This window comes from Strongylocentrotus purpuratus, unplaced genomic scaffold (genome assembly GCF_000002235.5).
Source record: "Strongylocentrotus purpuratus isolate Spur 01 unplaced genomic scaffold, Spur_5.0 spur5_scaffold_8, whole genome shotgun sequence".
NCBI classification, from domain to species: Eukaryota; Metazoa; Echinodermata; class Echinoidea; order Camarodonta; family Strongylocentrotidae; genus Strongylocentrotus; species Strongylocentrotus purpuratus.
In genome coordinates this window covers 28,610,708-28,638,239 of record NW_022145614.1, presented here as the reverse complement: position 1 = coordinate 28,638,239, position 27,532 = coordinate 28,610,708, and the positions used below count along the sequence as shown (strand labels likewise).

Here is a 27,532-nt window from a genome sequence, read left to right as displayed (position 1 = left end):
CTTACACTCTCCCTCTCTCTCTCTCCCTCTCTCTCTCTCCCTTTCTCTCTCTCTCTCTCTCTCTCTCACACACTCACTCTTCCAATCGGTAAACCCTCTCTGAGTTTGTATATTCCGAATCGAAAATGAATGTCCTTGTTGTAATTTAAAGGTTTTTGGAGATGAATTTCACTATATTTTTGTCTGCCCTTTTTTGAAGAAAGAAAGGCAGTTATACTTAGATAGACAGTTTGTTGTGAGTAACCCTAGCATAGTGGTAGACAAACAAAACCACGTGATATTTTAGACTTATAACTTAATATACTTAGTCTTTAGCTCATGTTTATTGCGTTTTAGAAATATAAAAATGTATGTATCATGTCTATGTATTTTATTATCATATTTTACTTTGTTTTTATATATCTTTCTGTATTGTGTTGTAAATTATGTTGTGCTCTCATACCCCTGAAGGGGATCGATAGAGTCAAATAAAATCTTATCTTATCTTATCCGACTTCCCCTCTCTCTCTTTCCATCTCTTTATAATGTTATATCCCCATTTCTCTGCTTCTACCCTACCTCAAACCATGGACCTACCACCTCTTTTTAAAAATCTTTTTCGAGATGGACAGTGCTATAAGTAATCTTCTTTGTATTGTGTGGTTTTGCTCAAATCAAACTGAACGTTTAGAATTAAGCACATGCAATCCTGAGCTTCTAGTACTTTAATTTCTAAATGGAAGAATACATCCAGAAAGACCTGTCAAAGTTAAATAGAGGGATGTATATCTTTATACGACAGCGAGATAGAGAGGGAGAGGGAGGGGGAAAACGAGAGAGAGAGAGAGAGAGAGAGAGAGTGAGTGATCGAGAGACAAAGTGAGAGGACAGAGACAGAGAGCAAAGAGAGAGAGAGAGAGAGAGAGAGAGAGAGGGGGGGGGGGGGGGTTCGGTCGTCGAGTGCACCGAAGTGGGCACCTGTGCGAACGATGGAACCAATGATTTCGGTGGGTTTCACTCCTATTCTTTCGGAGGGAACTTTGCTTTCGGGCAAAGCAACAAATACCTTAGCTGGCGTGCTTGCAAGTCACTACATTTTCAATTCATTGATGATAAAATAAAATATGATGGGAACAAATTCTTACTGAGTTAGTATATTCTGGAGTGAATGCGAGAGAAGAAGGCTAAAGAAATAGAAAATGAATGAAGGATAATTATAGGAGAGGCGTCTATCTTTTACACATTTTATATCTTTCCTGTTTCCCTTCTTTCTGTCTCGTTTTCTCTTTTCCCCCTTCCCCCGTGTTTTCCGTCATTCGAAAGAAGTGCTCCCCATAGCTGTATGATGACTCAGTGGAAACAGGACAAATTTGAACTTCTTTGATCTTTTGTTTCCACTCTTTTTATTTCTCAAGATATTCTAAATTGTTTTCTATTCAGGTCTCAACTATATTCGGTATACAAAAAAAACCGTCAAAAAGGTAAGCACCTGTGGTACATAAATACATCATTAGCATGTATCTATATAGACCGTGGTATTGTTTTACGAAACAAGTTTGCCGACATCCACTGAAAGCACGTGTTAAATTTGAAAAACGCGTTTTAATGGGTTGTCGGAGACCTTGAAGTTAGTCATTAAACGCTATCCAGCGGCCAGTTCCTCGAAATCTTGAACTTCAAAGGGAAATGGAAAATAATCACCCCCTCAAACAATGGTCTTGCTTTGACCTGGTCATTTTACCACAAATCTATTTGTACTAAAACAAGGTCAATTCTGCCGTGTAACTCAGTGTTATATGCGATATTTAGCGCATGTAGTGCAATTATATCTATGCCAAAATTAGAATAACTTTGAAAGACTATCTTCAAAACACAATGCCCTTATTAGTAATTACAATACCCTTCAAACTTCAAACTTCTCCTATATACTTTCCAAAGTATATACATGCAATAATCAACTTTCAAAACAGTTTTAGCCTCTATATATATATCGCTTTGTTTTTGTGCGAAACGGTGATCATGTTTTTATTTTTTTAATTTAATTAGGTCAATCATTAAAGCACAATACAAATACATTTTGACAGATGATGCAATACATAAACAATACAAGAGAAAAAGGGAGGGAGCAACGTGTGGGCCAGGGCTCACAAAAGTGAAATTTAACACTATTACCCGGAGGCATATGAGCCCTCATTATGTTATCACAGCACAACAAAATAAAAGAGTATATGGACTTGGAAACATTGTTCAGATAAGAGAAAATGGTGCTAAGGTAGCGACTTCAATGCTAAATGTACAATTAAAGATAATCTGAAAGTTTGAGTGAAAACAGACCTTTATTAATGATAACAACTGATCTAATCGATTCCTAAATTCTCCCAACTATATTATTATAATTTAATTAAATTGTAGGTATCATGTAAATCGTCACAAAGCAAATGAATTGGTTCGTTTTTCCATTCCAACATTAAAATGTTGAAAAAGATTTTAAGGCCTGTTTTAATTCTTATTTTCAATGAAAAAACGGCTGGAAAAATTCAAAAATTGGTTGGGAATATTTACTGCTAGAGGGTATTGCACAGTGACGCCTTCAAAGATAATCATAAATATCTTTGTTGTTTGAGAATTTTTTCAGGATATTTGCATGTTAGAGGGTTAGAGGGTTAGTACGGTACAGAAGGAATATAATAAGTAACATTTCATAAGAATTACGCAGTTCATCAACCTTCAACAATGTTACCGGTTCACTTATGCCTTGCAAAAGTGTAACTCGATCGCGTGACAGGCCATAAATAATAATAATAATAATAGTTAGCTCTTATATAGCGCATTTAATTACCGAAGGTAATACCAATGCGCTTTACAAATGTAGAAGACAATAGAAATAAAGACATATATAGAAATAATTACATATAATTATAATCAAAACTTACAAGTAGGCATACGTTATACATTAGACAAATCGAAAATAGCTTCTATTAAAGGTGATACATGTAATATTTGAAAATGATTATAATTATACAACAATATAAATATGATTACAAAGATGGTATGTGCTGCACCAACCCTTTGGAACCAGTACAAAATTAAAAGGAAATGTTAAACAAATATGTCTTGAGCTCTTTCTGGAACATGTCTTTGTCTGATTGAGCACGTAGAGTGCTAGGAAGAGAGTTCCAAAGGGTTGGTGCAGCACATTCAAATGACCTGTCACCGAAAGTTTTGGTTCGGCTTCTATTTATTACTAGCAGATTTTGCGAGGCAGATCTGAGTGATCTGGTTGGTAGATATTGGGCTATCAACTCGGATAGGTAAGTAGGAGCAAGGCCATGGATTGCTTTAAATGTGAGCAGGATAACTTTGTAGTGGATGCGTGCGGGAATAGGTAACCAATGGAGCTCCTTTAAGATGGGAGTGATGTGATTTTACTTGACATAGATACAAGACGGGCGGCAGAGTTTTGAATTCGTTGGAGTTTGGAAATGTCTTTGTCCGGAACGCCGAAGAGAAGACTGTTACAGTTGTCCAGCAGTGATGTGACAAACGCATGGATCAGTATTTCTGTTGTCTTCTGGTTAAGGAGATGGCGAATACCACCAATTCTTCTTAAGGCGAACGAAGCTCTGCGACACACCAAATTTATGTGGCGACGAAGAGATAGATGTTTGTCGATGACTACCCCTAGGTCCCGGACAGCTTCAGCGGGCTTGATTTCTCCAAAGCAGAAAGGTGGCAGTTCCTGGTTGCTCTTCATGTGAGATGATACATGTAATACTTCCGTCTTGTTGTCATTTAAGAAGAGATGGTTACCTCCCATCCACGTTCGAACCTCCTTAAGACACACATCAAGCTTTCTGATTGCTCGATTTCTGTCATCGGAGTTCATAGAGATGTACAGCTGTGTGTCATCTGCATACATCATGCAGGACAGGCCATGTGCATGAATTATCTGTTGAACTGGAGTTGTATAGCATACAAATAGCAACGGGCCAATTACTGATCCTTGGGGGACGCCCCATCGAAGACTAATTGGATCAGATGTTGCTTGATCAACCAACACTCGCTGTTGCCGATTGGAAAGATATGACGCTAACCAGTCAGCAGCAATGCCTGTGATACCAAATCTTTCTTTCAGCCCAGTTAGAAGAATATGATGGTCGACCGTATCAAATGCGGAGGTAAGGTCCAATAAGACAAGGATTGCTTCATTTCTGCTATCCAAAGTTTGGAGAAGATCATTTGGACTCTTACTAGGGCTGTTTCCACACTGTGATACTGCCTGTAGGCAGACTGCCTAGACGCCAGAAGAGAGTTTCCATCAAGGTATGACATTAGTTGCTTACAGACGACACGTTCAATCACTTTTCCAAGAAATGGTAGATTAGATATGGGGCGGTAGTGATTGAGGCTCTCTGGTTCTAAACTGGGTTTTTTCAGTGTGGGAATGACGAGCGAGGACTTGAGGGAAGCTGGAAAGATGCCCGTCTGCAAGGACTGATTTATGATATCAGTGATAGCCGGGAGCAGAACCTCGACACAGTTCTTGAATACCATTGCCGGTAGAGGGTCAAGGGGACAAGCTTTGATCTTGGATGACTTTATGATGCGAGCGACGTCGGACTGAGTCACTGGGAGAAACTTTTCCAAAGAGCAGCTTGGTTTAGATGTCTTCCTCAAGTCATTGTAGGGAAGTGATGATGATGAAGAGTCAGTATCCATCTCCAGTTGACATACTTTATCAACAAAGAAGTTCGAAAATCTTTGTGCAAGCTCCAAACTTGTGCTATGGGAGGGCAAATGTTGACCTGGTTTTTCAATTGTCAACTTGTTAACTATCTGAAAGAGTTCCTTGCTGCTAGCTTTGGAGATCAAATTCTGATGAAATGCTTTTTTCGCATTTTTCACACATGTGTAATACTCTGCTACCGCTCTCTGCATTTCCTCCTTGTCTAGAATTGATCTAGGACTTCCCTTTTTCCACTTTCTCTCCTTAGAGCGGACCTTTTGCTTTTTAGCCTTCAGGGCCTGATCATACCATGGAGCATGAGGGCGCAATTGTACAACTTTCTGAAGGACTGGTGCGTGCTGATTGAGAGTTTCACCAAGAGTATTGTTGTACAAGTCTACTTTGTCATTGACAGCCAGGTTCTCCAGGTTTCTCTCTGATGCAAAACTGGTCTGGATGTCGTTCCGAAAGTGATCATGATTGATGTTGCGGAGCTTGCGAAGTTTCACTGCTTTCTTCTTTTTAGAGGGTTTGGATAGGGCTGCAGAGAAGATAACAGCTGCGTGATCAGAGGGCATTGATGCACAGATGGTAACATCTCCAATGAAGTCATCATCATCTTGTACTATCACAAGATCAAGGGTGTGGCCTCGGGAGTGGGTAGGCTGAGAAATCAACTGTTTCAGTCCACCGGAGTCAAGAAGGTCGAGGAAAGTCTTGGTGTCCGTCTTTGTAGGGTCATCCACATGGATGTTAAAATCACCACAGATGACAACATGGCTTGTCAACAAGTTTACCGTTTCCAGAAGTTTTGAAAATTCTGATGTAAAGCTTATTGGAGGAAGGCATTTCTGTGTGCCTGGTGGCCTGTAAATGATAAACATTGACAGGGTTTCCTGGCCAGTGGATTTGACTGTTATCTCCAAACACTCAAATGTTTCAAAGAGATGCGGTCTGGATTTGCAGGTGTACATATCCCGCATGAGAACACATATTCCGCCTCCCTTCTTTCCTTTTCGCGGTAATTTGAATAGGCGATAGTCCTGAAGGGTGTTCTGAATTGTTGCGATGGTTGGACCGTCTCGATGATCGCCTCGTAACCAAGCTTCCGTGATAGCAAGGATATCAAGTTTTTCAGATAAAACGAAGTCACAGACTTCTGTTGGTTTGTTCATCATCGATTGTGCATTCCAAACCCCGATTCTCGTTGATAGTGGAATTTTGCAGGGTCCAGCTAATGAAACCCTTCTCAAAGTAATTGGAGCTCTACCTCCAAATTGCTGCATGGATCTCCCTTCATACCTCTCACTGATTAAAACAGGGATGGCCTTCCGGGACTTGCAGAAAGATCTTCGCCCTCGTCGCGTTGGTTTGACAGGGCATATTCCAAGATCCTGCACTGCACGATAGATATCACGTTGAAGCCTCACTTTCCTGACCCGAGTACCTATGTCCTTTAGGTTAGAAGAACTGTAGGACCTCTAAATGAGGTTTCTCGACATCAATGGATACCAGCCTGTTTTACTATGATAGTACAAGTGAGATCCAAGTCATACTTTAGAATTACATACTTGATAACTTATTGCATTTTGTGGCTTTGAATAATACCGACCCAGTAAAAAATGTCAGTCTCTTGATTTGTGTGACTCGCGTGACAAGAAAAGTGCCTCGCGTGACAAAGTTTGATATTGCTTTTGGATACATAGGTATAATATCCATTAGGTAATCTGAAAGACAAAGAAAACATTAAATAAAAGTAAGAGGACACTATTCCTTATTATATTTGAAATATCAAGTTTGAATGTGTTGTTATGTTGGGGGTTGGGGGGGGGGGGGTGGACACACATGTATAAAATGTTTCCTTTGATGACGATTCAATTATGTTTTATATTCCCAGAGCAAAAAAGGGATACTTTATTATTAAATTTATGTACAAGACGAACAGAGAAAAGTGAGGAGATGACATCATCAACTCGTCAATTAGCGCGCAGCCCATGTGATACATATAACTGTTTCATGAAATTATGCGAAGCTTTAAACTTCCATAACTTTCTTATTTTTCATCTGATTTTGATGTAACTTTCACTGTTTTGTTTGTTATGTTTTCTTTAATTATTCAAATCAACTTGCAATAAACCAGATTTGCCCTTTAATGGTGTACTGGTGTCATGGGGGCGATATATAAAAAAATAAAAAAAATAAATAAAAAAATTGCAAAATGTCTTTTTTTGTACTTGATATTTTTGTTCTGAAATGAAGGCAAACAAGGATTTTAAGACATCTAAACAGTGACAGAACGAACATTATATTATACAAATCAATTCCACTTCATTTTGAGCCTCTAAAAAAGTATGCAATTAATAAAATTCATGTTGAATCCGCCTTAAAAGCATTCTTATGTACAGGAAATATGAAATATAATAACATGGAAATCCCTCCTCATTTTTGAGAAAAGACGGACGAAATCAGTTTTAGTTGGCCCAATGCATGCAAACCTGAAACTCCCCAGGCCTATTGAAGTCAACTAGACATATCACACAAGTTACAAATTCAAGAGGACATTGCCTATTATTGAGACAATAATATTGAAAGCCATTTCAATTTTTACTGTATGCTTAACGTCATCGACTTTGTATTAAAAAAACATGAATTCGATTTCCAAGCAATTTTGTACAGAATCACTCTAATATAGAGTGGTGTATTTCTATATAGGCCTACATGTGTACATGTATTTTAAACCTGTCACGTGAAGATGGTTTTTTATCCGAGAAAATAATGTATGCTAGTAATTGTTTACATTCACTAAATCAGAAAAAAGGAAACAATTTCAAATTATGCATTCGAGAAAGATTTGCCAGAACATTTAATGTGGACATTAATTTCTTTAAAATGTCATGCCTGCTATGAGGTATTTGAATCCTCTTCGGGAGCAATAAACATGACTCTCTGCAAGAATTCAGTTGTTTTTCTCTTTACATCAGTCATCCATTTAAGCTGATGGTTTAGTCGGACCATGAGAAAGTACACAGGAATCCCGCTCAATACAATTGCAGTTGCAATGAGAGAGTCTAAGGGTGCTCCGATGAAACCAAGAACAGAGAGAAACATGCAAACTACGATGAAGATGATGGGGATGACGATGTTAACCTTAAAAGGTCTTGGAAGATTAGGTTTTTTGATTCTCATATACAACAATCCTGCGACTGCCGTTCCGAAGAAAAGCCAGTAGATGAAACCAAACAGGTTGATAAGGAAGAAGACGTTGTCCACAAAACAAAAAGCACTGACAGCGCTGGAAATTGTGATGATACAGAGGAGAGGGGTCTTGTGGCGAATTCCAATCATTGCCATAATGGTCGGAACATGTCCTTCCCTTGCTCCTGCAAATAGCTTTCTAGAGTTCGACAGGATGCACCCGTTTAGAGATCCAAAGCTGGACAATGCTACAAAGAGAGGGATGATGACGGAGAACCTTCCAAGGACCTGTTCAGCATAGGTGAGGGCTACGGCGTCGGACCCCAGGAGCTCTGATGGAGACAGGACAGAGAAATAGGCAACATTCGCCAGTGTGTTCACAAGAGATACTATCAAGACAGAGAGCACTATGGCTATTGGGAGGTTTTTCATAGGATTCTTGAGCTCTTCAGTCAAGACGCTGACACTGGACCAGCCTGAGTAGGAAAAGAAGCATGAATAGATTGCTGTTCCCAAGCCGCTTATGGCAGTTGAGGCAAACGGGTCTTTGAAATGTTTAGTGTGTCCTTTTCCGATATTTACTAGGCCGCTGATGATTATAATACCTATAGCAAGTAACTTACAAATGGACAAGATGTTTTGAACGAGAGAAGATAGTCTTACGCTCCAACAGTTCACAAACATGGTGATCATGGTACATAAGACGGCCAAGAGCTTCACTGCGATCTTTGGAGGCGGGCAGTCTGGATCAGGGTAAAAACGGTTCCAAACAGTAAATAGAAAACAACAAAGCAATGACAGCATTCCCAGCGGGAGACACGATGACAGTCGATGCCCAGAGTTGGAGGAAACCGGCTAAATCTCCAAAGATGACTCGGATGTAAGTATAGGTGCCTCCCGCTGCTGGGATCATGGTGCCCAACTCGGCGTAGCACAGCGCACCAAGTAGCGATAGGATTCCAGTTCCTACCCAAACACATAGGGTTGCTCCAACGCTCTCTACACCGGCAAGGACTCCTTTAGGCGAGATAAAGATCCCGGTACCGATCATGATACCGACGTTGAGCATGACGCCATCGAAGAGACTGAGGCTTCGTTTGAGCTTTACCGAATCGTTGACGTCTCCCTGATCGTCCTTGGTATCGACATATTCTTCCGTGTTAAGAACATTTCCACTGATATCTTGGACACTTTCAGATGACTGGATTGGACTTTCCATTTTTCTTGCCAAAAGACGACAGAGCTTTCGATACGTACGTTTGGTAATGATTGTTCCATGAAGAGGTAGCTCTTGAAAAGTACGGACAGAAATTAGCTTAGTGGTTCTCATATACCAATCAGCATAATTGTGTTCAGTGCCTTGCACAGCAATATGAACTTAAATTTATGATTTACATCGAGTGAGTAAACAAATACCGTGGGTTTTGAATACAGAGTCGTTACGTATATGCCATGCCTTTGCTTTAGTACACAGAATAAGAATTGTACCCCTAACGTGTTTTGCGAGTCCGTTCAGTTGTTTTACCGCGATGAACTTGAAAAGTACTGCAACCCTTTTGGGGGAGAATCCTAGATCCAACCTTGTATAAAGTCCAGCCGTTTGTTTATTGTCCGTTTTGGTATTGTTGACCATATCAGATTGAACTTCGACCGGTATTAGAGATCAATGCAGTCTCTACACATTAGGTTCAGCATCAACTAATAATACATTGATCGTATACGAAGACACGCAATTGTTCAAACTGGCCGTCGCTGTAGAGTACTAGTTGTTAAACCAAGGACACAGTTATAAGGCATCGCTTTACAGTTCAGGACAGTATACGGTGTAGGCCTACTCGTTTTACTTCCACGCCATGATTACTGACTGGCTATGGAACGCCAAGTGTATAATACCTGTTTACGACAGTCACGAGCGATAGAAATTGAAATGTCCTCCTTTAAAGTCACATTGCCCCTATCGTTTCATTTTGAAAATCATCTCACTTTCTCTTAGAGACAATTTTATTTAAATTTTTTTTTTTTTGGTGCTGTTGTAACCACGTCCGCATTCTTTGTAGGCCCATGTCGTGCAAACTCATCGGAAATGTAATCTATATAAATATAAAATTATGTTTCCAAAACAACCCCCCCCCCTTCTCTCTCTCTCTCTCTCTCTCTCTCTTCTTTCCCTTAATCTTCTTCTCTTTTTAATTATTTTCACTTTCTTTCCTCTTTTTTCTTCTTTCGTTCTCTCGTTTTCCCATTTCCATTTTAAGGCCGCCAAAAAAGGAAGGGGTCGCGACCGATTAGCCGCCCCCCCCCCCCCCCCCCCACACGATCCGCCACCGATTGATATGTTTATGCAGGCAATATACGCATAGCTTGCGGTGGGATTTGGTTTCCGTTCTATCCAAATTCGTTGCCGACCCGTTACTCTTTTGCATCTCTCTTTCTCTCCTTTTTCTCCCGTTGCTCTGTCTCCCTCCACCCTTTTATTTTTTTAGGCCGCAACGGGAGGGGGGGGGGCGGCCGAAAAAGGTTGTTTAAATTTCGAATTCCAATCATAAATATCTTGATAATGAGACGGGCGAACGCCTTGTAAACGTCATGGGATTCCTGACTGACCTAAAGCTTTGTCATTATAATTGCAGAATAAGTTAGATCCAGGATTTTGTTTAGCATCTCTGACAAAGATACCAAATCCTACACGATTTCATGATGACGCTAGTCTAGTTCTGCTTGTTAACTTTTTTCCCGGTGGGGTCACTCAATTTGACTTCCGGACCGCATGACCGTTACCAAAATCGCGGAAAAAGGGGTCAATTTCAAGTAATGTCCGCGGACAAAATATTCCTCGAAATAAAGAAAATAGGGGTGCACAGGTGTCCTCGAAATTGATAAATAGGGGTAAGGAAAAGGGAAAAGAGAAAACCGGGAAGAGAAAAGAGAAAACCGGGAAGAAAAATTCTCGGAGCCGAGTCTTGTCCTTGAAATATGGTAAAATAGGGGTAAGTTTGCGAAAGTGTCCTTACAATCTTATAAATAGGGGTATTCCAAAGTACGATTTTGTCCTTGTTTTGACGTAAAAAAGGGGGTTAAATCTCACAAAATGTCCTCGAAATTGACCGCAAAAGGGGGTTATCTGCATTTGTGGTAACGGTCATACGTGTCACTCTCTGCAGGGGAGTGACCCCACCGGGACTTTTTTATGTGCGTTGTTTTAAGCTTCAATAACCTTGTCCATCGCATAGAAAAAAGTGTGAACAGTACCCAAATTTGATCTCCATGGGATATACAACAGGGTATTATTGACATTATCCTTTGGTTGATTTCTTAAAAGCCTCTGCGATCATATTTGTTTTATGCGGTATATATAAGTTCGTGATCAGCCACCCTGTCTTTAAAGTTTTCCCCTTTTATTCCCCTTTTTCTTTCGTCACGCCATTACAAAATACTCTCTTTCTCACTTTCTATCTCTCTACATCCTCTCCCATTGGCACTTCCCTTCCTTTCTTAATTATCTAGTTTCTTTACCAACATGTCACCCTCTATTTCTTCGGTTGTCACTAATATGTCACTGCCTGAACTACTGTTACACCCTGTACAGATTGTTACTCACTTTCAGTTTTACACATACACTGGCACATGTATTTCAAATTATTCAAAATGAATTTTTATTCTACCGCATTCACTCTAAGTCAAATTTTATTGTAAAATATCATCACAACCTAATAGCTGAATTGTGATGATGAATAACGAAAACATAGTTATGCAAATATTTCAGTACAATGATAATTCAAGCAGATTTGCAGCGGTTCATACAATAGGAAGATGGCGAAAAGAAAAGTATACATGCAGTGTAATCGGATAAATGTGGATTCCAAAAAATGATTATGTTCATTGTTTCATGACAGGATCAAATGGCGAACCTAAGGGGGGCAGGGGCACGTTCCCCGGGCAGGACCTTAAAGGGGCGAATAAAAAAGAAACGATAAAGGGGGGAAAAATAAGGAAAATCACAATCCTTATGGGTTAAATGTATTAGAACTCGACTTTATTTTAAGTTGAGATGCGAACAGTTTCTAAAGCTCAGTCGCATTGCTCTCTCGCAAGTGTTGCGTCAGGATCTCGTAATTTTAAGCCCCACTGTATATGAATAGCTTTGCGTTGTTTTAAAAAGAAAAATCATTAAAAAATTATATTCTCTCTTTGCTTTTTTTTTCATTTGCACCTCTCTATTCTGCAGTGTAGAAAGAAGAAGAAGAAAACGTTTGGGAAGGTTTGAATAGAAAGCGGCTTTTGTTCAAACTTCACAACTCCACTACCCCCTGTTGATGTCATAGTCGTACGAGCTGGGGGATGGGGGCTCTCCCAAGGAATCTCCCGAGTTCGAACGATTAATTCCACCCGCCATCACCACGATCACCTGATTCATATGCAGGGAGCAACATGCCAGAATATCCTTATATTTAGGTGCCTGTAAATCATTATCATTATTTGGGCGGCAATATGCCCGAACATGCTACTTTTACATCTGAGATTGTGAATGTTGATGAATTAACATTTTAAAAGATCAAAGTTTTGATAACGAAGCAGGCCTAATATCTATTGTACATTCCCGCTCGCTTATTATTATTATTATAATCTGGATGTAATTAAGTATTGTAAAAGGCATTATTTATTCCCATGCTCACTGTCTCCCACGAGTTTGGAAAAGGAATAGGGCCGAGCTGTCGGGCTCATCTAAATTTGGTAATCATAAAACATATAACCCTATAATTATATGTATATTGTCTTACTAACATGTTGTATATATATTTATATTTTGTTTTCTTCCTTTAATTTGAAAAGAAAAGGGGGAAATTGTATAAAGTAATACTAGTAATATAATTTATTCTCATCCCTGTATTATATTTCAGGTGAGACATGCAGTAGTATGTTAATTTGTGTCACTTTTGGTTATCGTTGTCTTTATTCTTACACTCAATTATCTAAGTTATAACCTTGAAATTTGTTATCCAATGTACACAAATTGAGAATGATCCTATCTGTTTGGATTGAAATCAATAAAGTTTGAATTTGAATTTGAATTTGTACATAGATAAATTTGGACCGGTCATGGAGGGGGGAGGGGCGCAACTTCTTTGCCTGCCCCGGGTGCCTAAATACCTAGACACGACATTAGACATTTCAACTTGTCAAATTTAGGATAAATATTATGATCATGCAATGAAATTATTGTTATTTAGGTCAAATTAGCCACCATGCTCTCTCACTTTGATCAAAACAGAAGTTCCATAAACTCTTGGTTTTCTGCACTTATAGATCAATAACGCGTTATTTCATTTCACAACCTTTGATCAAAATACGTTACGTATCTTTATATTCTTCTGGTAGGACAAACAAGAGTTTTTGAAGAAAGTTTGACGTCTTTCTTTTCACATCGACTATCCATTTGCTTCGAGGCTTTGTTCGAACCGTGAAAAAGTATAAAGGAATCCCGCTTATTATAATTGCGGTTGCGATGAATGAGTCCATGGGTGCTCCGACGAACCCAAGTATCGTGAGACATATGCAGACTATGACAAAGATGATAGGGATGATGATGCTGACCTTGAAAGGTCTTGGTCGGTTGGGTTCTTTGAACCTCAGATACACCATACCGATGACTGCGGCCCCGAAGAAGAACCACTGGACAAAGCCAAAGAAGTTAATAATGGTGAAAACGTTGTCCACGAAACACCAGATTATAGTGATGATGGAGTTTAGAATGATACACGGGAGTGGCGTTTTGTGACGAATTCCAATTGTTGCGAGGAAATGTGGTAGGTGACCTATTCTTGCTCCTACGAAGAACTCTCTGGATGAGGAGAGGATGGATCCGTTGAGACAGCCGAAGGTGGACAGGACGACGGTGACAGGGATTATAACTGCATATTTTCCTAGGACCTGCTGCGCGTAGGTGAAGGCTACAGCATCAGAATTTACTAGCTCCGATGGAGACAGGGCTGTGAAGTAGGCAACATTGATCAGTGTGTAGACAAAGGCTACCATCGATATTGAGATGACTAAGGCAGCTGGGAGGTTTCTTGATGGGTTCTTGAGTTCCTCGGTCACGACGTTGAGGGATTGCCATCCATCGTACGCGAATAAACAGGAGTAGAGTGCCGTCCCCATGCCGCTGATATCAGTGGATGCAAAAGGCTGCTTGAAGTTTGCAGTGCTTCCCATACCCATTTTGACAATGCCACTGATAATCAAGATACACAGAGGTATCAGTTTACATATGGACAAAGTATTCTGTAAGAGTGTAGTCAGTTTTACGCTCCAGCAATTCACAAACATTGCAAACGAGATGCTTAAGACGGCGAAGAGTTTAATGGCCACCTTAGGGGGTGGACAATCCGGGTCGGGATAAAATGGTTCCAGGCAGTAGATGGAAAACATCAAAGCAACGACGGCATTGGAAGATGGCGATACGATGACCGTGTCTGCCCAGAAGTTGATGAAACCTGCAAAATCTCCAAAGATGACTTGGATGTACGTGTACGTACCTCCCGATGCAGGGATCGTGGTGCCCAACTCGGCGTAGCATAGCGCACCAAGTAGCGTGATTACTCCTGCAGCCACCCAAACACAGAGGGTAGCGCCAACGCTCTCTACACCGGCAACGACTCCTTTAGGCGAGATAAAGATCCCGGTACCGATCATGATGCCGACGTTGATCATGATACCGTCGAAGACAGTAAGGGTACGTTGGAGCTTGACAGTGCTCTCATCGCCATCGTTCTCCTGCTCGACAACGATTTCGATGTTTCTCTGATGAGTTCCTTCACTCGTCGATTGAATTGCTTCTTCCATGATAAATAACACAACGCCAACGCTTCTATGCTAAAGTAGAAGCACCTCGTAGCGTGTGCATATATAGTATATGCCTAGCTGGAACGAATGAAAATCAATAATCATTACGTACAAACCAATGTGTTTTTATTGTACATTGATATACCTACTTTGTATGCATGAATCAAAAGTATTGGCCTACATAAACTAATGTGTAGGTCTATCGAACCATCAGATGAAATAAACCTAGCCAATTGAGCGTGAAGTTTCACATTAATTTTGTGCCAAGAATTAAGTGCCGACTCAAAGACTTTGTTTAGGAACGAACAAACAATGCCCTTTGCTTTCCTGCCCATATCTCAAAGCGACTGTGTAGAATAGCAAAAAAAGTGCAAAGTCCATTTCAAGAGGTCATTTATATTCTATCATATTCCGACGACAACAGATATTAATCCGTGTCAATTCCTTCACCTTGATGACTGGCGTAATGATGAGGGGGGGGGGGGCAGTTGCCCCAAATAAAATCAAGCGTGGTTTATTTCTAATCCGATACCAGTGATTTACAAATGTTGCTGAAATGACATGATTTCCCGGGGGGATTTTTTTGCTTATTATAAATTATGCTACTGACCCTGAACAATCTGATTCCATACTTCTCAAATGCATCCATAATACATGTACATTCATCTCCACAAAAATAACCTCCAACTTCAATGTTAGCTCACAAAATCATATAATATGCGAGCAGGGGCGTCGCTAGACCGTTTTCAGTGGGGGAGGGGGGGGGGGGTGTAGAGGCGATTACCGACAAAAATAGCCACCAATCATCAACAAAATTGATGTCCAATATCTACAACTTTAACCCTATAAACCCGGGGCCGAAGGCTAAATTGTTTTTCCTATGGACTATCTATAGTACTTGTGTATGCGCAAATGGTCATTTTCCTCGACGACATAAATATAAAAATTATTTCGTCAACTTAGTCAGCATCATAGGCTTTCATAGCTATATATCTTAATGCAAGCGCGGAGCTAGGGTTTTATTTTAGGGGGGGCGATAGTGAGAAAGAGAATCACTTTCGCGCGCCCATTACGGGGTGGTGTAGGTGATAGGCCTCCCGCGCGAAGCGTGGAAGCTTAGACGTTTCCTTGAATTATTAGGAAAAGAAGACGATTTATTGTACCGTTCTCGACTGTTAATCCTTGTCTGAATGAAGTCCCCCCCCCCCCCGCGCGAAGCGCGAAAGCTTCGAAGTATCATTAAATTATTATAAAAAGAAGAGGATTTGCTGTACCGTTCTCGACTGTTAATCCTTGTCTGAATTCGCTTTCTCCCCTACCCACGCAAAGCGCGGAAGCTTTGACGTTTCCTTAAATTATTAGAGAAAGAAGACGATTCGTTGTACCGTTCTCGACTCGTCTAAATAAATTTATCCCCTTCCGCGCGAAGCGCGGAATTAATATAGAGAAAGGAAGGCGGTTCGTCGTACCGTTGTTGACTCTTAAACCTTGTTTGAATTTAGTTTCCCTGAAAATTTTAAACCTCTGATTTCTTTAGCTGATATTAAAGGAAAGTGAAACTTCGAGAAAATACAAGTATTGTAGTTGAATTCACTCTCGAAGTCGTCACAGCGGATAAAAAGTCACAGTTCGTAGGGAAAAAAACTTGTCGGCCGACCGACAATATACATCTCACCGACTTCAAACTTCTGCATTGATATAGTACACGAGGATCGAGCAAGAATACCGACACAGCTGACCCGACACAGCAACATATTTACCCGTGTCTTTCTTGCTCCCTCGACGAGACGACTCTATCCAACAACCCCCTTCTCTTTCGGGCTCCTACCTCCCCTCTCTCTCCTCTCTTTCATCTCTTTTATCCCCCGTTTATTTTGTTTCCCTTTTACTCTTTTTTCTTCTTTTTTCACTTTTCTTTCTTTCTTCTCCTCCCTCTTTTTTTTTTTCTTTCTTTCTTCTCTTTTTTTCCCTTTCTTTTCCTTTCTTTCCTTTCTTTTCCTTTCTTTCTTTTCTTTTTCTTTTTTTCTTTCCCTTTCCCTCTCTTTTTTCCCCTCCCCTTTTCTCTTTTTCCCCGACGGCAGCGCAATTTTACCGACAATATCGTGGCAAGTGGAGACGCCCCTGTATGCGAGAAGTTTGAACTTGTCCTGGCTTTTTATTTTAGTATTCAACAAAATAACAACAGCTATAGCAGACACTTCGATAGTCCAGAATCTGCACGGCCCTTTATAATTTCCCTACACACTTGATTCAAGCCGTCGAAGATGGCGTTATCAACAAACTCATACGGCTGGTAGCAAGTAAGTAGGGAGAGGTAGCGTTGGTGTGGTGGAGACCCGCCCCCCCCCCCCCACTCAGTGTTATTTAGGGTATGCATATGCGTGTTCCCAGCGACCCCCCCCCCCCCTTTTCAGCAAAAGTCCGGTGTGTAAAGTCAATACGGGTCAACCTTTTTCTTTTGTTACGAAAAGGACATTTTGGTAACACGCATGGGGTCCGTCCGTTCTCGGAGTAGGGGGGGGGGGGGGGGGGGGTGGAGATCAAAATTAAATAGGCCAAATTCTGGACTAACACTTCGAAGGCTAAAATCGTCAGAGATGCGTCATTCGACGCAGAGGTTCCTTGTCGCGCGCCCAAGCAGCTGAGAAAATAACACACTTTCAAAGCAAAAGCGGAGACAGTCCTTTGCATGCCCGTCATTTGCGACGGGTTTATTTAATAATAATATTTAAATTAATAAAGATAGATCTATTGAGCGCATAGTAAACCGAAGTTTCTCTATGCGCTTTAGTAAAAAAAACAAGCAAATACAACAAATAGTTAAGAACGAAATATAAACACTGTATTTTAGGGGATCGCGCGAATCTGTGAGTGATGTGTATTAGGGAGGAGGACAGATGATTGAAGAATACAAAATATATAAAAACGAACAGAATCTGGACGAGAGTTTAGGGCAATGTGTCATTATAGTGGTAATGCTGAACAGGGCTCGACCATACAGGGAATTCATGAAGGGTGTAGTCTTGACTGTTCACACCAGAGAACGTCCAAATAAAACGCATGACAATATCTTTCAAGTGTAAATGAACCAACGATAATCGAACCATAATAATACGAAAATTGGCTTATAAAGCGTTTAGCTTGTATTGTATAAACTCCAAAATCACAACAGAACAAATAAATAGCACAGTATTTATGTACACGTAATCAAATCATGAAAATAGTGAATAGCTGAACTTTAATCTTACTACACGTTCTTAGATTTTAAATGTGAAATGACCCATGAAGCGACCCCGTTTTCAAAGTTACCATTTCACTGCTGATAATACATCCATTGTAGTAGTACTACTGTGTTTACTAACATGATATTGGTTTTAAAGATAAAGTTGAGTTCTGGTCATGCGATTGCATTGTTAAAGAAACGGTGTGGAAGTGATCAGAAAAAGTTGATCATGTAGGGCCTACCATATAATAATTGGTGTGTATTGCAAGGTTCTGGAGTCATCAAAATGATCAGAAATTTTGCCCAGTCTTGCTTAAGTAACAAGCACTGTACACATAAAGATCTATAGGAAGACTACACAAACATGTGGGATAAAAATCGGGCCTTATTTTTAAGCTGTTACTTGTCATATTTAGAATATGAAGGCATTTGAAGAGTCATGCTTTTCAAGGAACATTTTTCTATGATAAATTATTTTTCACCTCTACCCAGAACTCATCTTTCCCTTAACTTGAAGACCCGGTCCGGTCGCCACGTATCCACAAAGCAATTAAAAAAGCCCATATTTCCTGAAAGCAATCTAAACGGACCAATTTGTGGTTAGCTTTGGTACAATATTGATGACCCCCAGATATCTTGTTTTTGAATACTCATGGAGACGTCCCACTTTGTGCATTTCAGAATAAGCACCCCCGAAGTGATAAAGGTGCTTCATGTATCATGAGAAGAATTCTTCCACCTGTTTATTATAGAATTCACTGCCGGGGAATGTATATAATGATTGCATGACTTTCATGTCACGTAGGGCCGTAAGAGGTCACTTTTTTTTCTTTTTTTTTGGTCCCAAAAAAATCGCAACGACTCAGCCGACCGCTGAATAAGCGGGGGGGGGGGGGGGGGGTAAGAGGACACATTTTTTTTTGGGGGGGGGTCTCGAAATTTGAAAATTTGACATTTTGCTCCGTTGGGGGGGGGGGGGTAAGGTCAGCTTTTTTAGGTCAACCATGGGAATTAAAAAAAAAAAAAAAAAAAAAAAAAAAATCCAAAAGGGGGGGGGGGGGGTTTAGAGAAATTTAGGGGGGGGGGGGTTTACACACAAAAGATTACCAAAGGGGGGGGGGGTTAAACCCCCAAACCCCCCCCCCCCCCTGTGTACGCGCCTGCATAGAGGCATTAATCATTCATCATTCATAATATTTGTGAATTCATCTTTATTCTTTAATACAATGTTTACGGTAGTCGGTATTGTAAAAATACAACGGCAAACAGTATGCATCAATAGCACTCGAATTGATATTGATACAAAAACTTAAAACGATGCCGTTGTTTGTTCTTAGATATTATGATTGCACAAACCAAACATGATTCATAATGTTTGGATGTCTAGGTAAAGGCGCCTTAATTCTATCTAGTTTAGATTAAATTGTAAACGTATATATATTGTTTTACCTTGCAAAAGATAGAAGGAAACTTGAAACTGTTCAGAATCAACAACTAACAAATATAGACTAATTTTACAGTGGCTGCTTCGAAAACACGTAACAATATCCCACTTCCCATCAGAGAATGAACCTGTATTGGCTCTTTCAAAAGATCCCTTAAAACACTGCTTCTCCCCCTCAGTAACTTAATGCCATTGACCTATGTTCGCCATTTCACGTTTCTCTTCACATGCTGTAATTTGTAAGCACTTTATATACATTTTGTTTTTATCGCTCCTAAATGATCGAGATTATTACCATTATTTGTATGAGTATTATTAACATCATTTTTAAACGACATTAATTATATTACATGTAAAATGATGTGGGAGATGGAGATAACATGTGGAAGCAACATTTATTTTTGGAATTTACGACTATATATATATATATATATATATATATATCGCGATGTGGCAACGTATTAGTAGCTTCCTTTATTCGGTTCGCCTCATCTTTTCATTCTATAATTTTGTTCTAAAAATGAAAATCAAAACAATTTGAGGACAACTAAACAATAAGATAACAAAAATCATGAATACAATGCCATCCAGCTTGTTTTGAGCCCCTGAAATGCATAATGTATAAATGAAGGCAATTACTTATCAATAGCAATCGGCACTACAAATTCTTTGAACTTTCTGCACTACTAAATGTCCAATCACTTTTGTCAAGTTGATATTAATAATTTACCGAGATACTGGCCAAAATTAGATGGAAAAGATATCTACACAAAGCACCTTTTCGGCTCAAATTTATATTTCACACACTACATAACTTAATGAAATCGATATTTGTTTTAATATCTTGAAAGGTATTTTTTATTATCCATCGTTTGACAACAGATAAAACTTGATGTAAACACACCAAGAACGCCCTCAATACATATGCATTCAGTTAAAACACATGTGGGCAAATATGTCGTTTTTGTGGGAATCCCGAATCAATAACTGTGGGTTACTTTTCACTGAAAAGAGATATGAGCCTCTCCTTCGCACAGGATAGTGTCCTTGTACATGGGCAAATTCCTGGAAAGTTACGAAAAATTATTTTTATACATGGAAAATAACGGAATTTCGAAGAAAAAAATCATAACAATCATGTTTGTTTATTAATCCCAATTCCGTTGAAATTAGTATCAAAATGTAGATAACTTAATTTTCTTCATAATGTTTCCTTAAAACAGTATTCACAAAATACTACTTTTCGTCAAAAGGACCTCTTTCTTGGACGCCCCCTCTGATTAAGGGGTGTTCGCTAAAAAAAAAATTAAAAAAAACCCTCTGAAATATTGTGTATTTGTGATTAATCTTTCGAATGAACAAGGTGTGCTTAGTTTGTGTGGTAGCAGGCGCGGATCCAGGGGGGGGGGCCGAGCGGGCCTTGGCCCCCCCCCCCCCCCCCGCAAAAAAAAAAAAAAGAGAGAGAAGAAGGAAAAGAAGGGAGAAAGGGAAAAAGGAGAAAAAGGGAAAGAAAGAAGAGGAAGAAGAAAAGTAAAGGGGGAAGAAGGAGATGGGGGGGGCCGAAAGGGCCTTGCCTCCCAGGCTGTTAACCCCCCCCCCCCCATGAATTTAGACGAGGATTAAGAGTCGAGAACTGTAAAACGAATCGTCTTCTTTCTCTAATGATTTAATGAAACGTAGAAGCTTCCGCGCTTCGTGCAGGAGGGGGAGGGGGGGACTGATTTTAGACAAGGATTAAGAGTCGAGAACTGTACAACGAATCGGTTTCTTCCTCTAATAATTTAATGAAATGTAAAAGCTTCCGCGCTTCGCGCGGGAGGGGGGGGGGCATAATTCAGACGAGGATTAAGAGTCGAGAACGGTACAACGAATCATCTTCTTTCTTTAATAGTTTAATAAAACGTCAAAGCTTCCGCGCTTCGCGCAGGAGAGGGAGGAGAAGGAACTGAATTTAGACAAGGATTAAGAGTCGAGAACTGTACAACGAATCGTCTTCTTTCTCTAATAATTTAATAAATCGTAAAATTTTCCGCGCTTCGCGCGGGAGGGAAAAACTAAATTCAAACGAGAATTATTTTCGAGAACGGTACAACGAATCATCCTATTCCTTTAATAGTTTAATAAAACGTCAAAGCTTCCGCGCTTCGCGCAGGAGGGGGGGGGGGGACTGAATTTAGACAAGGATTAAGAGTCGAGAACTGTACAACGAATCGTCTTCTTTCTCTAATAATTTAATAAGTCGTAAAATTTTCCGCGCTTCGCGCAGGAGGGAGAGGGGGGGGGGGGGGCTGAATTTAGACAAGGATTAAGAGTCGAGAACTGTACAACGAATCGTCTTCTTTCTCTAATAATTTAATAAGTCGTAAAATTTTCCGCGTTCGCGCGGGAGGAGAAAAAATAACTTCAGACGAGACTTATTTTCGAGAACGGTACAACGAATCGTCTTCTTTCTCTAATAATATAATGAAATGTCAAAGCCTGGGAGGGGGAAACTCGCCCCCCCCCCCGCATTACGTCACTGTTGGTCACCATAACGTACCAATATTTGGCTCGCATAATTTCAAATTTGGGCCCCCCCCCCCCCAAGAAATCCTGGATCCGCGCCTGTGTGGTAGTGACAGGCAAACCCCTCTTTTGTACTTTGGCCCACCGCCTTTTTGCTCAGATCGATGTAGTTCATTCACGTGGAAGCAGTATACATTTGCCACGCACTGTTCACACCCGGAAATAAATGGGTACATGCATGGGGTAATGACGATTGCTTTGCACACGCAGAAAGAGTATACTGATGTGATTATCCCGGGTAATAAGACCCAGTGTGAATGCATCCTTAATTATCCTTCTTCTTCTTCTTCTTCTCCTAGCTGCTTCTTCTTCCTCTTCTATCGATCTTCTTCTTCTCATTCCACTCCTCCTTCTTCTTATTCTTCTACTTAAATTAACTTGTTCAAAGGAATTACCCATGCATATTTTTACTTGCGCGGACACACTCATTTTTATTGTATATAGTCTATAATTATGTCAGACGACACACATTTTGCAACTTGGCACTATAAGCTTCCAGCCATACTTAGGCAAGGCACGACATGATAGAAAATCCGGTATATCTTCCAAGGAGCTGCGATTGGGATAATAGGGACTTTTAGATGCGCACGAACACAATGGGGATTGCTACGGTCGACATCCTTTTAATGCACTGCCTTCAATGGACGTCACACGTATCAGCCCACGCAAATCTAAAAGTCCCTATTTACTGCCACATTACTGCAACAAGTGGCTACATAATTATGCAGCCTATGTCCCTCAAGCGAACGGACAATGGAATCCTATGAAGGTTATCTCTTGTTACGTCTTGCAATGATCGATACCCTTTACTATAGTCATTGATCACGTACTCAAACATATATCGCCTCCAGATATAATTATACGACTTTGACTTTGAGAGTACACACATGATTGCAATGTCCGAGTTAGTGCACTGACCATTGCACTACGACCATAGCTAACAAAGGGCTATCAAGCTTGCGCCAATGTAAATTTCGCACATGCAGCTGCGGACACCTAATGGCATTGAATACACGGATAGTTAATTGTTCTGCAAAACAAGATGAATCCAGTTTACATCGTACGTAAATGAAGGCTAAACGAATGAATGGGATACCACGCACACAAAGAGAGCAACCGAACATTATACATTCGAATGTTATTGACGAGTGTGTTACTGTGCCCGGAGTCTACACGTACTGATATATATTTGCGAATTGCGATAATATCTCTCTTGAATGTGCCGGGTATTTAGCGCTAGTGAAGAAAAGAGAAGAAGAGCTGTTACTGGCACTTGAAAAAGAGGAATCTATGTAGGAATCAGTATTGTATATCGGTTGCAAACGAGACATATCAGAATTCTAGGTGAATTTGTTTTCATTACTGAGCGGGAGTTAACGAGAGTAATATTATATAACCATCACAATATGATGCCAATGTGACTGGACCATACTCAGAAGTATCACATAATCTCCATTGCCTGTCACATCGCTTCTTATCTGATGTGCATGCTAAACATTATGGGTTGGTGAACTGTAAACAATCTTTCTCACGTGTACCCGGCCTAAATCAACGTTGAATTCTGTCTGCCCCACTGTTCTATATCATATCTCTGAATTTTCGGATTTCTCTTTCTCAACAATCTTCGCATTTTTCAGCAAATCCAGAATTAAGATCCGGCAGCTCCCTAGGATTGGTAGAATTCAACGAAAGGAGAAGAAGAACAAAATGGATTTTGCACTGAGATATTATTAGCTGCTCAAGCTAGGGCTCCTGACTGGACTCGATATCTCCCTGATTTGACTTTACTCACCAATCCATGGTCTATAATTATTTATGTCTTTAAATCTACCGGACCCGTGAAAAAACAATTAAAAGTGGAAACAATAACTCGTCTGGGAGTGTCTGTCGTTGTTGTGTTCATATTGCGCTACGTTTCGTACATGGAAAACTAAACATTACAAACTGAAAGTGGTGATGCAGAGTGAATTTTTAGTGTGTGTCCTTCAAACTGCATTGAATAGTTAACATTAAACTTACTACATCTTAATATGAAAGAATCTATTGAATTAGAGACCAATGGCACGGCTCTTCGAGAAAGAAACCCCGAAACGGATGGCGAACAGGTTGACGATGGCAGCGCGGTCAAGCTGGAACGTACCCTTGGTGTATTTGACGGTATCATGGTCAACGTCGGCATCATGATCGGTACCGGGATCTTTATCTCACCGAAGGGAGTCGTTGCCGGTGTAGAGAGCGTTGGAGCTACCCTCTGTGTTTGGGTGGCTGCAGGAGTCATCTCGCTACTTGGTGCGCTATGCTACGCCGAGTTGGGCACCACGATCCCTGCATCGGGAGGGACATACACTTATATCAGACACGTCTTTGGAGATTTTGTCGGTTTCCTCAACTTCTGGGCAGACACGGTCATCGTAGCGCCATCTTCCAATGCCGTCGTTGCCTTGCTGTTTTCCATCTACTGCCTGGAACCATTTTACCCCGACCCAGATTGTCCACCCCCAAAGATGGCCATTAAACTCTTCGCCGTCTTAAGTCTCCTGTGTACCATGTTCGTCAACTGCTGGAGCGTGAGATTAACTTCCCTCTTGCAAAATATTTTGTCTATCTGTAAACTGATACCACTAGGTATCCTGGTAATCAGTGGAATTGTCAGGCTTGGAATGGGACACACTGAAAACTTCAAGAATTCGTTTGCTTCCACTGATATCACCGGCATGGGAATAGCGTTTTACTCCTGTTCTTTTTCATACGCCGGTTGGAATGCCCTTAACGTCATCACTGAAGAACTCAAGAACCCATCAAGGAATCTGCCCATCGCCGTAACCGCATCCATATCAGTAGTAGTTATTGTTTACACACTGACCAATTTTGCCTACTTCACCGTTCTGTCCCCAGCGGAGCTACTGCGTTCAAACGCCGTAGCCTTTAGCTACGCGCAGGAGGTCCTAGGAAAGTTTGCTATCATAATCCCTATCACGGTCGTCCTCTCCTGCTTCGGCTGTCTCAACGGATCCATCCTGTCCTCTTCCAGAGAGTTCTTTGCAGGGGCTCGAACTGGACACCTACCAAGCTTCCTCGCAACCATTGGGATTCGCCACAAAACCCCTGTCCCGTGTATCGTCATGACGTCCGGTATCACCATCTGCTTCTGCTTTGTCGACAATCTCTTCACCATCCTCAACTTCTTCGGCTTCGTGAAGTGGCTGTCCTTTGGAACGGCTGTTGCTGGTATGTTGGTTCTGAGATACAAAGAACCCAACCGACCAAGACCTTTCAAGGTCAACATCATTATCCCTATCATCTTTGTCCTAATTTGTATTTTTCTCACTGTCTTTGGTTTTATTGGGGCACCACTGGACTCGCTAATCGCCATTGCCATTATAGTCAGCGGGATTCCTGTATACTTTGTATTTGTTCGACTAAATCCTAAGATCAAATGGATGACAGAGGTGAAACGAAAGACCACAATCTTCTTACAGAAAGTTATGTTTGTTACATCTGAAAGTTCTAAAGATATCTAGTAATTTTCTCCATTACTGGTATCTAAGAACATTTTTTTTTAAATCATGTAAATCTGTTGTTTGTCGATCCTCTCTGGCTTGTTATTTTGGAGGTTATTATCACTGACTGAGCGCGATATAGCAATAAGAATAACTCTACCTGGCAATATAAGGTACATATTTAATTATAATAACCTTTCTGGATAAACCAATTCACGTTGTTATTGTGATTGAACGGACATTGAATTACTATTTTATATTACCATTCATTCCGATTCCTCTTTTCGAGTCAAGACATAACGGCGGCAGCGTTTCACGAAATCGTCATAAGTACAACTTTGCCGACTATCCAATGAACGCGTGTATGAAATTAAACACTCGGTCAAAGAGATATCTCTTTGGTTTAATGGGATATCGTTGAATTTGTACTTACGACGGTTTTGTGCCGAAATGAAGCCCAGCTCTTTATTACGTACATAATTCTTAGGAGTGTCATGCTGTATAATATCCAACCGTTTATTTATAAAGTACACGAATTTTCGGCCGACTACTTCATTCTTCTGGTGAAGAACTGACTACATATTATTATATATATATATATATTATGGAACAGCTGCATTAGTAGGGCTGTCCATCAGTATATTATTAAACCATATTGACATTTATGCTCTTATTTTACGTTGTTTTCATTTTGGTAAATAAACAATCATATCAATGATGATACCTATATTTCAAAAACCTTATGAAGTAACTGCCAAAAATAACACAAAGTATATTTATTTTTGTATGACTGTTGTAACAGATGTTTTAATATTAGACGAATTTCGGAAATTCACCTGTTTAATGAGATCTTGAGAAGTCAATCATTGGAATTTCAATTTGTTTATTTTCAAAATTAACTTATTATTAGATGTGTTATGGAGAACATGTCCCTTTAAATTGCTATTCATCATACAACGAATGACGCCGAGCACTTGCATTATCATTCCAATCTACTTCATTTTGAAACATTGAAAAAGTATAGTAATTTTGTGTGAATTGGAACAAATGGGACAGTTTTCCGCCACTACCAGTGACCTAATCGGCTAATTTAAAATTCCCTTACGTCCTTACGTAAGTGATAAAAGCTTTCAAATATTCACAACTTTTTTGCGACTTTGTTCAAACTTTCAGCAACCTTCTTCACTAATTTTTCTGCTTTCTTATAGAACAATTTGCTATACGAAGGTTGGATTTTCATTAAAAGATAAAGTTGAGTTCTGGTCATGCGATTGCATTGTGGAAGAAACGGTGTGGAATCGATCAGAAAAGGTTGATCATCTAGCATAATTATCTGCTAAGTTCTGGAATCATCAAAATGATAAGAAATTTGGCCCAGTCTTGCTACAGTTACAAGCACTGTACACATAAATATGTATACGGGACTACACGAGCATGTGGCATATAAATCCTCCCGATTGTTATATGCTGTTACGTGCCATATTTAGAATTTTAAGGCATTTGAAGAGCCATGCTTTAGTCAGGAAACATTTTTATCTGATATTCTTCCACACTTGCATAATAACAATGATAACGCTCACAATTTTTTTTTTTTTTTTTATCTCTTCCCATAAATCAGCCTTCTCTTTAAGTGTAACTTAAATCGTTATCGTAATAAATTCCATGTGCCTTTGAGCCTCCCGCGAATTTTATTTCACCGCTAGGTAAATATATGTTTTTGCATGCTCCCAGATATCATTCAAACGTGCCTATATGTTTACAGATTGATTTCAGTCGATTCGTTCCAGGTGATCGAATAGCCTGCGACACCGGTTGCACTGCAAATGAGCACCTAAGTTGATTCCTACATCTTCACTTATGGATCCTGCTGAGTATATCGTCGTAGAAGTAGAAGTAATTCCGTTAACACTCGAGTGGCGTCAAAAAGACCGGTTTACTAACATATTCAAATTTATGGATATGAAACCTCATGGACTTATACTTTTTGAGATACTCTATCAATATACCAAGTTAAGAATTTTTCGTTATTCCATGGCCGAGATTCACCCTTCCTTTCGGCT

General features: G+C 40.1%; 1 protein-coding gene and 2 pseudogenes across 1 annotated transcript; 1 reads left to right on the top strand and 2 right to left on the bottom strand.

The window, feature by feature from the left end:
* Positions 1-7,426: 7,426 nt before the first annotated feature.
* Positions 7,427-9,346, bottom strand: LOC592783 (annotated as a pseudogene).
* Positions 9,347-12,200: 2,854 nt separating this feature from the next.
* On the bottom strand, positions 12,201-14,803 carry LOC592797 (Y+L amino acid transporter 2-like). Its single transcript, XM_030976143.1, has 2 exons — positions 13,493-14,803; positions 12,201-12,305 (listed from the first exon to the last, which is right to left on the bottom strand). The coding sequence occupies exons 1-2, from the start codon at positions 14,738-14,740 to the stop codon at positions 12,201-12,203; spliced, it is 1,353 nt and encodes a 450-aa protein (XP_030832003.1). The 5' UTR covers positions 14,741-14,803.
* A 7,936-nt stretch (positions 14,804-22,739) lies between these two features.
* Positions 22,740-26,047, top strand: LOC592807 (annotated as a pseudogene).
* Positions 26,048-27,532: the final 1,485 nt, after the last annotated feature.